This window comes from Neopelma chrysocephalum, unplaced genomic scaffold, assembly GCF_003984885.1.
Source record: "Neopelma chrysocephalum unplaced genomic scaffold, ASM398488v2 Primary Assembly neopelma1_25, whole genome shotgun sequence".
Lineage (NCBI taxonomy): Eukaryota > Metazoa > Chordata > Aves > Passeriformes > Pipridae > Neopelma > Neopelma chrysocephalum.
This window is the reverse complement of record NW_020897694.1, coordinates 39150956-39168382: the sequence shown is the minus strand read 5'-3', so window position 1 is coordinate 39168382 and position 17427 is coordinate 39150956. Positions and strand designations below refer to the sequence as shown.

The 17427-nt window shown below is 38.4% G+C and overlaps 2 protein-coding genes across 7 annotated transcripts in view; both read right to left on the bottom strand.

Moving 5' to 3' along the window:
* Window positions 1-2643, bottom strand: part of CCDC138 (coiled-coil domain containing 138) — a 37398-nt gene extending 34755 nt beyond the window's left edge. The window contains exons 1-2 of one of the 2 annotated variants that reach the window (XM_027675012.1): window positions 2581-2643; window positions 358-418 (exon numbers count right to left, since the gene is read on the bottom strand). The gene's annotated coding sequence lies outside the window, so the exon portion shown is untranslated. Of the gene's footprint in view, window positions 1-357; window positions 419-2558 lie in introns of both variants that reach the window. The other variant, XM_027675011.1, reaches the window with a different exon arrangement.
* A 1256-nt stretch (window positions 2644-3899) lies between these two features.
* The window catches only part of LOC113963654 (E3 SUMO-protein ligase RanBP2-like), a 32946-nt gene continuing 19418 nt past the window's right edge, over window positions 3900-17427 (bottom strand). For 2 of the 5 annotated variants that reach the window (XM_027675005.1, XM_027675008.1), the window contains exons 21-30: window positions 17030-17107; window positions 12131-12298; window positions 10702-10794; window positions 9641-9828; window positions 8904-9132; window positions 8305-8403; window positions 7993-8135; window positions 6325-6598; window positions 5865-6199; window positions 3900-4478 (exon numbers count right to left, since the gene is read on the bottom strand). In XM_027675005.1, coding sequence (XP_027530806.1) covers window positions 4173-4478; window positions 5865-6199; window positions 6325-6598; window positions 7993-8135; window positions 8305-8403; window positions 8904-9132; window positions 9641-9828; window positions 10702-10794; window positions 12131-12298; window positions 17030-17107 — 1913 coding nt within the window. In that variant the 3' untranslated portion in view covers window positions 3900-4172. Of the gene's footprint in view, window positions 4479-5864; window positions 6200-6324; window positions 6599-7992; window positions 8136-8304; window positions 8404-8891; window positions 9133-9640; window positions 9829-10701; window positions 10795-12130; window positions 12299-17029; window positions 17108-17427 lie in introns of those variants that run through there. The other 3 variants (XM_027675006.1, XM_027675007.1, XM_027675010.1) reach the window with 3 other exon arrangements.

The following is a 17427-nucleotide window of genomic DNA, read 5'->3' as shown; positions in this document are numbered from 1 at the left end:
AAATTGTTTTAGTCTGCTGTCCACATGCACCAGCAATGTGTTGCTCAAGAAGCCCAAATACATTCTAAATATTAAACATTTATGTATCTTTAAATTAAAGCTAAATATATGCATTATGAGGTGGACTACTACCAACTACGTCAAGCAGGCCTTAAGCACAAACAGGTTGTTCTAAAGTATCCTTTGTGTTCTTTACTCCAATGTTAACATTCCCAGGCCGGCTCCCAAGTATCACAACCCCCTGATCAAGAATACCTACCTATTTAAAATGTGAAATACTTTAATAAGTTTAGGAACCATACAGCTCTAGTATATATTTTCCCTGAAAAAGATCAAAGTACCATTGCTTGATATTACCTTTGTATATTAAGGAGCTTCCACTTCTACATTTGGCATGCAGTGCTCCCAAGAGGCAATCCTACAAGAAAACACAAAACCACTATAATCTAGTAAGAATTTTCAGGGAAAATGTATGTTACAACTTAGTTGTTTAACAGTTACAACTCCTTGTGACAGAATTCTTACTACAAACCATTAGCTTTGAAAAGAAAATGGGGTTTACTTCAATATATAAATGTGGCCCTCATACTAATGCAAAGAGACAAATATTCCCTACAGTCTAATAATGAAATATTCATAGTGTTATATGTTAGAATATTTGAGCCTAAAATTTGAGCATATGAAGCACAATGAAGCTGGTAACATAAAATAAAGGCATGAAAGTAGAACTAGGTAATCACAGAAACAGTGCCATCTACCTTCATACCCAGGCTTTTTATGCCAAAGTTTCCTGCTCTACTTTTTCTTACTATCTTGTAACTACATGGCTAGGCTTCGCGAAGGAAGATTTGGGAAGGGCTCTACCCACGTTTCTTGCAAGCGCGTTGGTGGCTAAAAAGGCCAATACGAGAGAGGCATGACCGGTTGCAAAAGGCACAGCAGAAAGACTCCTTACTAAGAAAGTGAATGACAGAAGTTTTATGCTACAAGCAAAATCAGTTAAATGTACATTAGAAGATATTGAAAATATCAGACTCAAGGTAGTTCTCATAATCTTAGTTGTTTCACTGCATCTCTCTGCTGTGTTCTAAATCAAGTGATCAACTGCTGTAATTTCTTGTACTTAAATGCCCACTTTCTAATGAAATAACACACAAACAAATGCAACATTTTCTTCCTTGCAAGCATTACACTTTAAAGTCTCAGTGACAGTCTTTTAAACATAAGTTTTCAAAATTATTTTCCCTTGAAGCACAGTTCTGTAATTCAAGCAGAATATTCCCCAAGAAAAACACAGAATCTAGAGCACCATCAAATGCTAGTCATGTTGTAAATCCTTCTGCAGAAACTAATGGCATACAGCCTGATTTTAGCTGCGGAAGAACTCAAATCTTCACATCACATTTGGGACAGTTCCTGATCCTAAAATGGCAAGTCACACTTCCTCAGAAAAGAAAGGCTGGGTTTTGTATTCATTCGACGATTCCCAGGACCAACCTGATATCCCAGCACAACTATGTGTCTAGCTCAAACCCAGCTTCCAATCTCTCTCAATCTGTGGTTGCTCATGGATATTTCCCAACATATGACTTCCTTTGCAGCATGAGTTTGAATTTGTTTCAGTGAAAGACAAACAGAATTCAGGCAAAACAAAGGTTCCTGGCTAGCAAGTATTTCTTCTAGGAATTATCATAGGCTTTTGAAACACTAGCAGGGGGGAGGGGTCTTTGCTGCCGGATTTTTAAGCAGATCAGTTTCCCAATCCACTGTGCAAAGCCATAAATGTTTATGTGAGCACAAGGAAACAGAGGAACCACAGTCCAGTTCCCTCATTCGTATCAGTGCAAAGAACCTCGCATTCTCTGGTGTAAAATAACGTTGCTGTACTTTGGCAAGGGAACGATACCCATCATAATTTGCTGCCTGGTCAGCGCAGCAGTCTCTTATGAGCTACGGGTTTGATTCTCCTCCGATTGACTAGGTATGGAACACTTTCCTGCTCTCTGACAACAGAGCTGATCACTAGGCTTCACAAAAAAAAGATCACAAACACTCCTAACGCATTCTAAGGAAGGCTGCCAATTGCTGTGGCTAAAGAGGATAAGAGAGAAATTACTTATCCTATTACATATATTTCATACATGCTTAGCAGACTACTTCTAAGACCATTCACATATGATCTCGCTCAAGTGGAAGGCACCAGAAGGTTTTAGGCAAAAAATAAGCGTCTTGGTAATGCATAAAATTTGGAATTGCAATTTTCAGGGAAATTTCCAGATCAGGTAAGGATGACTCTTCCGCACTTCCACTGTAAGGCAGTTAGAGCACGGGGGTAGGACTAGAAAGAACACATAACCTCCCCAAGTCTGTTTAAACCCCACTTTTGTCTCTCAGTGCAGGGATATGCAACACCGCGGTGTTCACAATGAACCCTAGGGAGGGAACAGAGACCCCCGCTACAGTCCCCTCCTCCAAGCCCCTCGGGGACGCGGCGAGGAGAAACGGATTTCCTCCTCTCCCTCCCCCCAGGCCGCCCACCCCCGGCCCCGCCGTCTCACCCCCGCGGGCCCCCGCGGGTACCGCGGCTGCAGGCGCCGGGCGGAGCGGCCGCGGCTGAGGCCGGGCACGGTTCCCCCTCCCGCCATGGCGGCACCGCCGCGCTCGAACGAACCGCCGCCGCCCGCGCACGCGCAGACGCGCCCGCCGCCCGAGCTGGGGACGAGGGGCAGAACGGGCCCCGGGCGGGCGGGAGGGGCGGGGCAGGTCCGGTCCCTCACGCGGCTGCGGGGGACGGGCACACCAGTGGTGGTTCCTTACAGTCTATTGGTTTTGTGGGACCTTTAGGGAATCAGTCACTAGAGGCTGGAAAAGACCTCTGATCGTCGAGTCGAACATCTGACCGAACACCACCACATCAACTCGACCATGGCACTAAGTGACACATCCAGTCTTTCCTTAAACGCTTAAGGAAGGATGACTCCATCACCTCCCTGGGCAGCCCATTCCAATGTTTAATCACCCTTTCTGTGTAGAATTAATGTCCAACCTAAGCCTCCCCTGGTGCATCTTAAGACGATGTCCTCTCATACTGTCACCTGTTGCCTGAAAGAAGAGGCCGACTCCAACCCCCACCTGGCTACAACCTCCCTTCACGTAGTTGTTGACAGTGATAGAGTCATCCAAGAAGTAGTACTACTACTATCCTTTAAAAATAAATAAATACAAATCCAAATAAACTTAAAGCTGAATATACAAGTCATGTATTTCCAATTTACAGATCATAACAACTTAGTTACCTTGGGAAAAAAAAACCTTGATAATGCCAGCACTGAACTGTAGAGTATCAGTTTAAATAAACCCCGCATTTATCCATGCATACTCACTATTGAGAGGCAAAATTTTTCAAGATACTGGTACTTAGAGCCTGCAGTGAGGTCTGAGAAGTTTAAAACAGCAAATAAACACTGAGCAGAGCCAGGAGAGCAGCATCAGAGCAGTAGCAGTGGGTTATACTACACCATTTCAGGTAAAATCCCAATGTTTAGTAGATGTTTTTTGTTAAACCAAGTCTTTTAGAAACATTCAAGTACAAAAAAAAGAGTTGGTGTACTTCTCTAGCAAAACATTGATCAATACATTTAATAACTATGCTCTCTTAAATCTACTGAGGTGATATCTATCACCTACTGAGGTGATATTGAGAGACTCCAGAGAGCATGAACAAGCATCTACCTCCCTCAGCTTGCATTCTGCACATTGGAATGTCCATTAGCTTTCAAAGGACTTCAGTGCACTGTCCAGCAATTTGCATCTACAATCTCCACATTCAAAAGACCTTCATGAGAGCAGGAAGCCAAATTATGCAAGTTTTTTTTTTTTAACAAACCAAAGTGAAGACATTTATTTTAACAAGACTAGGATTTTATTTTTAAAATTTGACACTTAATACAAATATGTCAGGATAACACAAATACACCTGAAATATGCCAGTGCCTGAACTTTATTTAACATGCAAAAAACTCAATTAGAACACATAAAAAAATCCAACTATAACCTGTAATTTTACATTTATACATCAGAAGTGTCCATTTTAAGAAGTTGAAATAATTAGTCAATAACATCTAAATACTGATTTATACCGCTAAAACATTTGTTTACTCAAAGAAATAATTCTATATTTGCCCACAGTCTGTAATGACAATTCTTGCATTTACTAGCCCTTTAGGAGAACCGAAGGATTCCATCTTTTTCACGACATCCATTCCATCTTTCACAAACCCAAATACAACATGCTTGAAGTCCAAGTGTTCTGCTTTTTTAAGTGTTATGAAGAACTGAGAATTATTTGTATCCCTGCCCTTATTTGCCATTGACAACAATCCAGGACCAGTGTGTTTCACTTCAAAATTCTCATCTTCAAATGCTGTTCCATAAATTGACTGTCCACCTGTTCCATCATGGTTAGTTATATCTCCTCCCTTAAAAAAAAAAAACAACAAACAAAACAAAAGGGGGCATAGCATTAACTGACAAGTCCCAAAACACAAACCAACAATTCTATTTCCTTTTTGTTTTTCTGGAAGGCAGTGAGTTTCAGGCTCCCTATTATTTGACTACACACACAGAAGTGATAATGTATGCTATCTTATCTTTGAAGGAAAGCCTTAGTTCTAATTGAAAAACTTCTCACTGTACCTGAAGAAAGTTTAGGCAAAACAGACCAAACTTAGAATATACTAATTTCATGTGGTAAAAGCTCACTTTGTCACACATATGTGGTGCAGATAACCATTTTAAAAGAAAGTCTGCTCCCAGTCAGATGTGGAATACCTTGAAACAAGCCTAAACCCTAAAAGACCTAATGCTGCTTTCCTTATCAGAAATGGCTCTTTAGCAAAAACTTGGCACCCAAAGTGCATACTTCAGGCACAGGTCATACCTAATCAAGAGACAGGGTAACATTTTTATTCTGGTTACAAGCCATTCATTTTGAGTTTATAGAAGGCTGTCTACATACCTCAGCTTCAGTGATGTAGTGACATCCAGAACATTAGCATAGTGTATATGGAAGTTGGTTCATTCTGCACATTACAAGCCACTAAAACTCAATGAATTCTTGATGAGAATTCTAGGAAAGGAAAGGTCTATCTGAACTATGATCTATATCCTAAGCCTTCAGCATTTATGAAGAACTTGCTAGTGCTACTGAACGCACACCAAGGTTTAAAACCAACACTGTCTACATGGGGGTTCAGATGCACTGCAGGCTGATACTCTTGGTGCAAAATTTGAGTATTTTAAGGAACAGGCCACTGCATGACAATCAGATCTAGAAGACTTCTTTTAGATGGAAACCTGAACATCTAAATACTGGGAATATCAGTTTTCAAGTACACATTACCTGAAATACAAAGTGTACCTTAAACTGTAAGAGAATCCTGGAAAGTAAGTGTTCATAGCAGGTGAGCATACAGGAGCTCCTCTCTGTACAGAGAGAAAAATGAATGGTAGTTTTTGGGAACACCTACTTTCCTTGGTGTTCCTGTTCAGCAACAGGCCCCTTGCCCTTTCTAAGAGGATTTCTTTACCTCCACTTTTTATTTCCACACTAATATGACACTGCTAGGTAACACTGAATCATGAGGAGCTGGCAGACACAGGTAAGCATCTGGCTTAGGGAAGCATGTGCTGCTTGTACCATTTCTCATCTCCTTGTAGGGAAAGGGCAGATAAGAGTATCCTGCACAGTAGATCCATGCTGCCAACAAGTATGTGCTGTCCTGTAAAAGTGATTTTTTGAAGCGCCATCTTTAGTCAAGATGCATTCTCATTCTCTCAAAGAAGAGTCTTCCTGTTATGCTTACCTGACACACGAAGTCGGTGACTATTCTGTGAAAGTGGGAGTTCTTGAATCCAAATCCTTTCTCTCCTGTGCACAGGGCTCTGAAATTTTCAGCAGTTCTTGGGACAATATTTGAAAATAGCTCCATGGTTATGTGTCCTAAAGGTTCATTATCAGCAGAAACTTCAAAATACACAACAGGGTTGGTGTCCTTTGACAGTCCTGCTGCCAGAGATAGGTGCCCCTTCTGTAGTTCTGACAAGCTTAGCTGGCATTCTTCAAACCTCCTCTTGAAAGAATTAGCCATTTCTTGGCTTTTAAATCGGACTGCAAGTTGCTCAACTTTTACTTCTCCATCTGAAAATAAATCCAGAAAGAAGGTTTCTTTAGTTTCATCTTATAATAATTTCCAGGAAAAAACAAAGCCACAGAAACTACAGACCACTTAGGAAAAAAAACCGAAAACCACCTGAAAGACTCACCAGCATAATCTGTGGCTGTCCAAATTAAAGCATTGTTTGATGTATCAGAGGGCACTAAGTTCATTTCTTTGGTGATGACATGGTTTGCACAGACCTTAAGTACTTGGTCTCTTCTCATTAGGACTCTATAGTATTTCTTCTGTGTATGGAAGAGGATCTTGATCTCTCCAACACCACGCTCCTTCCACTGAGTAGCATCCCTGTCCCATCTGTAGAGTTTTGCCCTCTCTTTGAAGAGAATCTCTTCATCTTCTTCTCCAGATTTTACCTCCACCTAGAAAACCAACACAGTAGAATGAGTACCTGTGATTTCCTAGAGAGATATTAAATAGTTATTACATACAGTTATGATGATTCTGACACATTAGAGTGGAAAATTATTCAATTTGTTCCCTTCTCCAACACAACATTCATCACACTGAAGTGAGTGTGACATTTAGCCTTTTCAGAATTTAAAAGCCCAACAAATTCCACTGTTTGAGATTAATTATAGCACTGCAATACTCCTTCACCATGCTGCATATGGTTTTGGCAAGTTTCCCAGGAAAGTTTCAGGTTTGCTGCATGATGTGCATACTGAGAAAGGAAGACACGCTACTATTACAATTGCAGGAGTTCTTAAACATTGTTTAAGAACTTGATATTTGCATTTGAACAGAATAAACACCAAGTCCAACAAACAGGCCTGACATATATCTCCCTTTATGTATGCCTATTATGGCCTCTAACCTCCTTTAGTTAGCACATCTTCCAAAGATAAGGAACACTTGAGAGAACTGGAGAAATATGTGACGAAAAACATTACAGAAGTCGTACTATGACACACAGATGAGCAAAAGCATACTGAATTTTGAAGAAGGTGGTTGAAAGCATGTTACAAAATAAATCAGATTAACTGTTCAAATTAAAGAATGCTGCATGCTGTTTATTTATGCTCTATTTGCCTCACTTAATAATTTTACTAATCTATAGTTGAATTATATTATTCATAGAAAGGCCAGACATTATGACTAGCATCAAAAGAGTCAGAAATGGTTATTAGGCACACTATGGCTAAACACCAAATCAAGACATAACTATGTGAAGCCTCACTCCACAAGTCGTAAGTTTACCTTCAAAGTTGAAGGTTCTACTTCTTGAAAAATAATTTACTTTCCAAGTAACAAAGTTACTTCCCTTAGCCTTCAGGTGAACTTAACTGTGTATCTTTTTGCTTAGGGATCCTAAGAAATATCTTGCCTAGCTTAGAGTAAAAATTGTAAGTTGCTCTGGCTTTCACAGAATTGAATCTACAAGCCTTGATACAAAGCCACAGCTGAATTGTATTGGCACTTGCAATTATCCAGTTCCCCTTCCTGTTCTTCAGCTGTGCTATACATAATGTTTTAGTTTTTCTAAGTTATGTGTACAAATTTGCATCTTGATCGACACAGTCGAGGTATAGAGAAATCAATGTTTAAGATTTTAACTGAGGCACCAGACCGTTCCCCAGTGCTACGCTGTACTAGGATTTAAAACAGCAGGTGTTTCTACACAGCCAGTGTAACACATGCAGAACAAGGTGCACACCACACAGAAAGCAAGTTAAGCAAAACATTTTTAAAAAACTTGTTGTGTTAGCAGACATGCTTATCTTAATGTTGTTTTATATTCCAGAAGTCATCTTACCTCTGGTAAAGACACAATTGGCTCAAAGTGGATATCATCACTGTGCACCACCTCATCATCACTACCACCTTCATCTTCATCTGCTTTACGGGCAGTGTCTCCAAACACAGCTGCTCCTGTATTTGCCCATTTGAAGTTTTTATCTACAATTAAGAAAGTTACATTTTAAACTCTGTGTCATTTTTTTCTTCCTGATAAAAACTTGCAAAAAATTGTTGTTTCTAGAAATCAGTAGAAATATGGTACATAAAAGTTTTATTTTATGAAGCAGAGGTCCAGCTGAGGTCTGCCTCAGAGACTAGTTCAACTCACCTTTTGAGCCAAAAGCGAAATCTCCAGAGCTTTTGGAAGCCAGATCTGCAAATGACAGGCCTGCAGTATTGCCAAAACCAAATGAGATGACTCTGTTTTCTATCAAATAAGAGGGGAAAGTCAAAAGTTCTTCTCTACTTTCTTAAAGAAAAGGCATTTATGTAGTCACACAAGAATATACTGGAGAAGTGTCTACAGTATTTTTATCATCCAATAAATTTCAATTTGTGTAAAGTATGTCGTAATCACAGTTTATTATAGCTTAAAATAAGGGCTCAAGACAGATTTTCAGTATTGTACTTCTGTGCAGATCCACAGAGCTCTAATAAGTATTCATGTGGTATCTAATACTGAACTAATGAAAGTACATCTCATAAATTACACAGCAGACACTAGCACTGCTCTGTAGTAGTGAATTTGAACACAACAAAAATTTGATAAAATTATTTTTATCCCTAGACACGTTTTTACTAGATTGGTACTTTTGCCTCTAATTCAGCATTGGTACTACTTGTTCCCAAGACAGCAACTAAATTAGATTAATTTATCTACAGAAAATCATACTACAAAAAAGTCCCAGAACATACATCTGACCTTACCTTGTGTTAACTCCGAACAGTCTGAATCACTCTTTTTAGTTGACAGGTCTACAGGTGTGTCATCAGCTTGGGATGAAGTCTGCAATACTTGCACTGTTTCTGTGGTGGAATCTGTTTCTTCACTGCTGGTAGTTGACTGGACAAATACTGTCACCTCATTGGTTGATGGAGGAGGCATTTCTTCCTTACTGGTACAGACCAAGTCACTTGAGCTTGCAACCTCATTCTCCTGCAATTGATAAAAAAATAACATAATAGGCAAGTAAGTTAGAAGAGCCTAGGGCACAAACCATCTCTCTAGAGACTAAGCACAGATGTTTGAGAAAATAAAAAAGAACACCAAGAAAAGTTGTTGTAAGCTTTCTGAAGTTTGTCACTACGCTTAACATACAAGGAGGTTAACTTGACAGGAGACCGAGGTATCTGGGAAGTAGTAAACTTTAAAAAGAATACTGTGACTTCCTGAAATCAATTAGTTCTTCTGTATACAGTAGGAGCAATATTACTAGCCAAAGCAGTTTATGAGAACACCTGAACATTCTTTCCCTTTTGAAAGGATTTAAGCTCTAAGCTTTCTGTTTCAGTGTTGGCATCAGGCACAGCCACAAAAGACTCAAACAGTTTTTCCCCACTGGATATTTTAGTTCTCACAAGGGGAAAACTGTAATGTCTCATGCATATATGAAGTAATTGTACAAGTTTAATAACAAGAAATTTAGTAAGGATTTAGTTCTTACTTTTGTTTCTTGAATTTTAGCTTCTGACTTTAAGTCTTCTGGACTGTTATCACTGCTGACACCACAGACAGATGTAGAAGGAACCTGCTGAGCTTCTGCTTCAGCTTTCTCCTCAGGAGTTGGTTTCTTTTCCCAAGTAGCAGCACATTTTCTTTCACTGCTGAATTCACTTTTTCCTGCAATGCCTACTGCAAAGAGAAAAATTAGTGGAAAATATTTCAGTATTTAGCCGCTATTTATTTTAATTTCTGGCACCTATACTGTAAATTAACCTCATGATAGCCAGGGTAACTTGAAGACAGACCTTGAGAGTTTTCCAAACAGCATTACTGTTTAAACAGTGGAAGTGAAGACTAACAAACTTAACTTGGGGTGACTAGAACTGGAAACATAAGTAGTTCTCTATTGCTACCAGGGAATTTCCATGCAATGATGAAGAGTTTAATCTTGCAGCTGCCATGAATAACAGCTTCCTTCAACATTTCCTCATATTTCAGATGGCTCAATATATACACCCTTGTAGCACATATCCTCAAAAAAAATCTCCAAACTTCACTTCTAGAAGTATCTGCTCAGATTTTCAGTTATGCAACACTGAAGTCTGAGGCACAGTCAAAGTTCACATAAATATAAGCAAGTCTTCTACACCTGTACTTTTAGTATCAAGTCTAATTTTTTTTGAGCAACATTAACTCATAAGCTTAAATTGACTATCTGCAGAAGCAGCAAATATTCAAAGATGTAGAGAATTTTTGTCTTGAACAGTATCATGCCAAGCTGAATTTTTCATATTCAGAAGAACCGCAAGGTAGGAAAAGACTTTGATGTTCTTGTTTAGAGATCACCTGAAATGAACATTTCTCATTCAGGTACCAGTTTACTGCTAACTAACTGTTTCACATAGTGAGCTTAAAAGCTGTACTTTGATATGCAGCTTTTCTGCTCCCAGCATCAGTGTTTCCTTTCTCTGGAAACAAAATTAATCTCTGCCCACGTGTCCTTCAGATTCAGTTTATGTTTCAGTACATAAAGCACAACACTTAAAATTTCTTAGGACATACCTTTTACAGGATCTTGCTGTTTCTTTTTCTCTCCTGGATCACTGGGATACAGTCTTCCGTTAAGTTTCTTAACAGCTGTTTCATAGTCTTCATCTGAAACACAGGAAACAAGCATAAGTTCTCAGGCACCCTCTAGGTCAGAGAAGTCTCCTAAGCCCTTTCAACTCACAAGCCTAGCAAGCACATGTGATTTTTGCTTATGTTTTAAGAGTTCCACAAAACAACAGGTAAGCTTTCACTTCTAGTTTCCCACGCATGTGCTTGAGTGTGCTGTAATACTTCTTCTCAGTCTAGACTGTTACAGATACATGGCACAGGTTTTGTTTTCAGAAAACACATTTCTGACAGTGATTTTATTAAGAGTACCACTATGCATATTTGGGAAAGAAGACTGAAGATCTTTTACATAAAAACTTGCAAGCTCAGATATTTGTGAAAGTAGGCTTGTCTTCTCCAATTTTCTGTTGAATACAATGCTTCAGAACTTCCATTTAACATAATTGTTGCTGAATAAATCAAGAGTAATTTAGTTGCATTTGATAAGATTTGACATAAAAGAAGTTCAGTTTTAGTATTTGGAATATGCTTTAGAAGAAAAGCCATTAGTCTAGCATTTAGGGAACCTGAGCTTGTTAGTTTTTAATAAAGACTCAAAATACTTACTGAAGTAAGTCCCAAGTATCTGATTATTCAGTCTTACCTAACCAACTGCCTTGTTGACACTCATCAACACCCACAATACACCAAGACAAATTCTCTTTAGTCACTCCTGGGCCTCCATTGTACTATTCTGTCTTGAAGACCTGAATGTACATCTTTGGCCATAAGGATGTTGACAGGATTAATTCCCATTGGTCCAAACAAAAGTATTTGAGTGTCTAATGGTTCCAACAGCATTCACAAAATATCTCAAGTTGGAAGGGACACATAAGGATCACCAGCTACAGCTCTCCACTCCTTGCAGGACTGCCTAAAACCTAGTCATATGACTAAGCAAATTGTCCAGATGCTGCTTGAACTATGACAGGCTTGGTCCTGTATCTGTCCTGAGGAGCCTGTTCCAGTGCCCGACAGCACTCCCCTGACAGCTTTATTCCATTTCCTCGTGTCCCATCACTGGTCACCAGAGACAGATCAGCACTTCCTCCTCTACTGCCATCCCTGACAAAGTTGTGGATTGTGATGAGGTCACCCCTCAAGCCTTGTCTTCTCCAAGATGAACAAACCAAGTGACCTCAGCCACTTTTCCTGAGTGTGGGTGAAAGGCCTTTCCCCATTTTGGTCTCACCCCTCCAACAGTTTGATGTCTTTCTTACACTGCGGCACCCAAAACTGCACGCAAAGCTCAAGGTTGGGCTGCAATAGTGCAGTGTATTATACCCTTTCCTCACAAAAAGGTAATACGAAAGTAAACTTTGGCACTTCTTACCATCATCCTCGTCACTCACATATCCAGGCTTATTCTTGTAACAGAAGAATGTTGAAGGGAGCTTGAGAAAGTCAGCGAGAGCTCTCTGTTCAGGGGTAGGTGTTAACTCATAAACTATTATAACATCATCAGATGAAAGACTGTCTTCTGACACTGTTGTCTTCGCAGCTTTTACAGAAATTGAACAAACCATTAAAACTGAATAATTTCAGAGCAGGAAATAACATTAACCCCCCCATTATTACAGAACTGAATTAATTCTAAGTGCCTACATATTTTCTGTTGATCCACAGGAAACAAAATTAAAGTTCCAGGATGCTATGACAGAACATCCTGTTAAAACTCAAGAAATCTTAACATGCATGCCCAACTATATCCTGTTCTATTGCCTTTGGAATTCAAGTATTGGAATAGAAACATTTCTGCATCTTTATATTGTTATAAAGATTATTTAATGAAGTTCTCATATCAAATAAAATACAGCAATGGAGAAAAGGGACAGAGGTGTTACATAGAGGTAAACATGTAAACTTCAGACCTGAGAAAAGAAAAAGTGAAGTTCTAGAAAATATTAAACAGCAACTGAATAGAATTTATTTCAGGTTACCTGTGGGAAATCTATGCTTTTTATTAGCTAATCTCAATTTACCATAATAGCTGTTGCTGAAACTTTTATTGTTAAAAAGTAATGTTTAGTTTCACCTTGTTGAACAACAAAAAATATTGCTTTCACCCTATTTAGCTAGCTTTTCTAGCAAGGACAAATATCACTATCAATTTTATTTTATAGCTTTTTACCCTCTCTCCTTCTGCAATAAAGTGCCCATCCCACTGGTACTGAGAACAGTGCATGATCAAAGGTTAAAGCTGAAAGTAAAGCTTAGAGCAAACTGCAGATAAACATATGGCTATAAGGACAAGCAGACAGCTGTGGAAAAAAATATTTGAGTTTATTATGAGAGAATGGAAGCAAAGAGGGAGGATATACCAATTTAAACATTATCTATGGTTTGGTTGGGCTTCTGTTTGTTTAGGTTCTAGCGTTGTTTCCAGATGGTGGGTTTGGGGATAAAGGTGTGAAAAACAAAATTTGTTTATAAGAATTACCCCATAAGCACATCAGTAGCCACACATTATCTGTTTCTAAGAACAATCTGATTGCTTTAGTACCTCAGCCTATTTGTTCATGTTATCCAGATTTGAGTTAAACCAGTCAGCAGAATAAAAAAGGGTGATCTCAAAAGCTCACTGTTTTGATAAGTTTGTGGCACAATGTAATCATTGGAAACCTAAATCTTAAGCTAGAAATCAGTTCCTGAAGAACACTAATTTTCCTGAGCATACAATTTAACAATCATCATTGCAGGAGGAGACAAGGACAGAAGAGATTTGTAATGTTTACAGACATGTCCCTTAATCCTCTGATGCAACTGACACACTCAAATAAATCTGCTTTTTAAAAGCAGTTGTCTCACTAGTATCTGCCAGTCGATTAAGGAGTAATATAAAAAATAGTAAAGTAAAAGCAAAATCCCAAGTACTGATTCATACTTATGTCTTTTTTCGAAGTATTCCCTCCACCCCCAGTCTTTGCCCTAACTGACTCTCCCTTTGATTACAAATTAATCATTTCAAGCATTTTAATACACCAGATTGTAGCTCAAACCCATTACCAGGAGATACAGCCTTGTAAAGTAATCCTTTTTACTCACTTTTTTTTTTTTAGATCTACAGGCCTTTCTGAGCCTGTAGAAAGCAGATACATGATAAAACTCTTGAACAGCAAATTTTTATGTTCATATCACAACAGCAGGCTATAGATATTTTCATACATTTTCTCAGAATGTTATACAAAAAACTCACCCTAGTTGATTTAAGAATTAGAAGCACATCTAGTACCATGTTATAAAGATATGCAGGTATCCTGCATATTATCATGTGTTTTATTCTCTCAGATTAGTTAAGCAAGTGTCTTAATTGGACTGAGTAAATTTGCACCAACTTCACCAGAGGTTTAAGTGTGGAGCATTTAGTCCTACAGCAAAAAAACAGCTTTCCTTAGGATTAGAGAATTTTCAAAAATTTATTTTTGACAACAAAAAACTTCTTCCAAGTCAGCCAGGTAGACAGTAGAAGTGTGTGTTTCCTTTAACGTGAGCAGTAGAAAGCTACCTAGAAGACCCTAGCAACAGATGATTCTGTTCCAGTGTTTTACCACCCTCATTGCTCATCCCGTTTGACAAACAGCATTCTCAAAGAGTTATCAAGCAGTCTCTTTCAGTAGCCTTTGTGCAAATAGCTGAATAAGAGAAATACATTAAAAAGTCACTTCAGATTAATTGTTAAGTAAAGTTCTCCATGAAAGTGATCTATCAAACACTAGACTAAGATTCTAGTGTTCCAAACATCCACTCAAAGTGACAAAAGAGTTCAACAAAGATTACTGCTGCAAACAGCTTAAATACATCTTCACAGGCAGCTGTGAAAACAAAGAGCCATGCATACATACAACATATTCTGAAAAGACTGCTGGTTTTAGGATAATAGAACTTTCTACTTTGGGGAAAAAAATCCACACAAAACATTATTAGCATGTGAAAGAAACAAAATTAAGGGCAATATCATGCACAAAAATTTTCAACTGCGTATTCTGGCTTTTATTTTAACTGACATTAAGCCCAGGTAGGCCTAAATATCTTTAGCTAGTCACAATAGTGATATTTTTTCTCATGCAGTTATCAGTGAATATCTTCTGGCTATAAGAAAAAAGCACTAGAGTTTAAACCCTAATGCATGTAGCAGCTACAGTAACATGCAACTAACATGACTCAAACTTGTAAAGCACTGTTATGGTTTAACCCCAGCTGGCAACTAAGCACCACACTCCCCACGGTGGTAGAATGGGGAGGAGAATCAAAAGTAGAACTTGCAGGTTAAGAACACTTTAATAATTGAAACAGAAGTAAAATACAATAACAGTAAATAATAATAACAAAAGACAAAATAAAACCCAAGGAAAAACAAGTGATGCACTATACCTCTGCTCACCACCTGCTGACTCCTGCCAGAGCCTATCCCCACACCCTGATATTGCAGGTAACTCCCCTAGTTTATATACTAGGCATGATGTTCTATGGTGTGGAATATCCCTTTGGGCAGTTTGAGTCACCTGTGTCAGCAATGCTCCTCCCAGCTTTTTTTGTGCACCTCCTCGCTGGCACAGCATGACACAAAAAGAATCCTTGACTTAGGGTAAGCACTACATAGCAGCAGCCAAAACAGTGTTATCAGCATTATTCTCATAGTGAATCCAAAACACAGCACTGCACCAGCTCTTGAGAAGAAATTAATTCTATCCTAGCTGAAACCAGGACAAGCACTTATAAAAAGCTCATGAGCTGACCTGAGAAAAACAAATACTTTTGCATGGAGGTGCAGAACTACTCTGAGGTTAAATTTTTTTTGAGTGTTGCTCTAGCACAACTCAGAAGCCTCTCCCCAAAAGACATGCACCATGAGAAAGCCTCATACTATATTTGTATTGGGTAGCCTTGAAAACCTAATTTAGAAAGGACTTCTCAAAATCCTTTACTACTAAGTCAGAAATCAAAACAACACTACCAAGCACTTATACTGAAGACAATTATCAACTGTAAATAAATCACTACATATATAATCATAACCTAATTACCAGAAGAGTAAAAGTAAAGAACAGCCTGAAGCACCAGAGACATACTTTTTTTGTTTCTTTAAACACACCCCCCCACACTATACACCTCCAATATAAAACCAAGATCAATTTGAGGTAGGAATAGTTCTTGCATGTATGCATTGGCATAGAATGCTTAATCACTTCACATTACATACATCAAATGATGAAAATAGAATTGAATTGTTAATTCTATTCAGCACAGACAGCACAGGGATGCCTAAAAACATAGAACAGGTGATTTTTAGATAGTGTATACAGAACAGGAGTTTCAGTGTTTAAGTAAGAACAGTTTCTCCAGAAATACGACTTTGGGAAAATGGTGTTTGGAATGACATTTTGAAACTTTTAAACAATGCAATACACTACCATTAGAAGAGTGTCTTATGCAGACTAAAAATTTGCTATTTAAAATTAAAATACTGTTGAACTTCATAAGCTGAGTATGCTTACACACTTGCAAGAAGCACCACTAGCAAGGTCTTACAATGACTTATAATCAAACTATAAGCTTTAATGGTTTTGTTTACAGGTCCTGAATGTAAACAAATCAGTTACTCAGTAAGAGTTTTCTAACCAGCTAAGGTGGACTTCAAATTATATATTTAATAAACACATAAGCAGTAGCTAAGGAGTTAGCTTTCTCATTTCTGTGCACTCCTTGTTTTTAAGACACTTAACGCTGTTAGTGTTAACTGCAGCAGTTAACACTGATAATCAGGAAATTGAACTGAACATTTCCATAGAGGCTAAATACAGTCAAGTGTTTTACTGGAAAACCTATCTCAAGATCTTCAGGCATATTTCACTGACATGGAGTACAAGACCTCAGCACTATGAGACATTCTCTGACAATAACACAATTTCATTTCTCTAGAAAAGAGCAATTTAACAGATTAGCAAAAGTGTGATGGAGAAGTGCAAGGCAGCTACCCTCAGAAAATAAGGCAAACAGAAGCCAAAAGCTTGAACAGGGTCATCCATTGTGCTGGCTCATGTAAACATAGTAAGGGCTAAAGACATTCTTTTACAGGACAAATACAGTAGCCAGACACACAATTTTAAGTACTCTCCTTCAGCATGCATGTTAATCATAAGGATTACTGAGCCAACTGCTGTGACACAGCTGGGTTACTGTCCATGCCTGCTAGAGTGTTTTTTATCACACATTCAGTGCAGTATGTAAATACCTTTACTATCAGGTTGCAAGGAGGATGTGCTTGTCCAAAAGGCCATTGGATTAGATTTAAAAAGGCTAAAATTAAATCCTAAAAAAATAAATTGTTTGTATATAAGCGTTTACCTGGAATTTTCAAAGGATAAAACAGACTTATCTACATTCTGTAAGTATTCCACAGTCATACTTCCCAGCAGGAAATTTCATCTGTTAATTCTACACAATCTTATCCAACTCATGTGAACAGACTTAGAGCTACCATCTTCCACCATGCCACTTTATTACACTGTAGCTAATAAACAGACGGTATGTGTTCATAATTCTGAGACATCCCATCCTTCTCACAAAGACACTTCAGCACATGATAATGGTCATGTCACAGCCACAACTTCTGTAAGCACATCTTTTTCA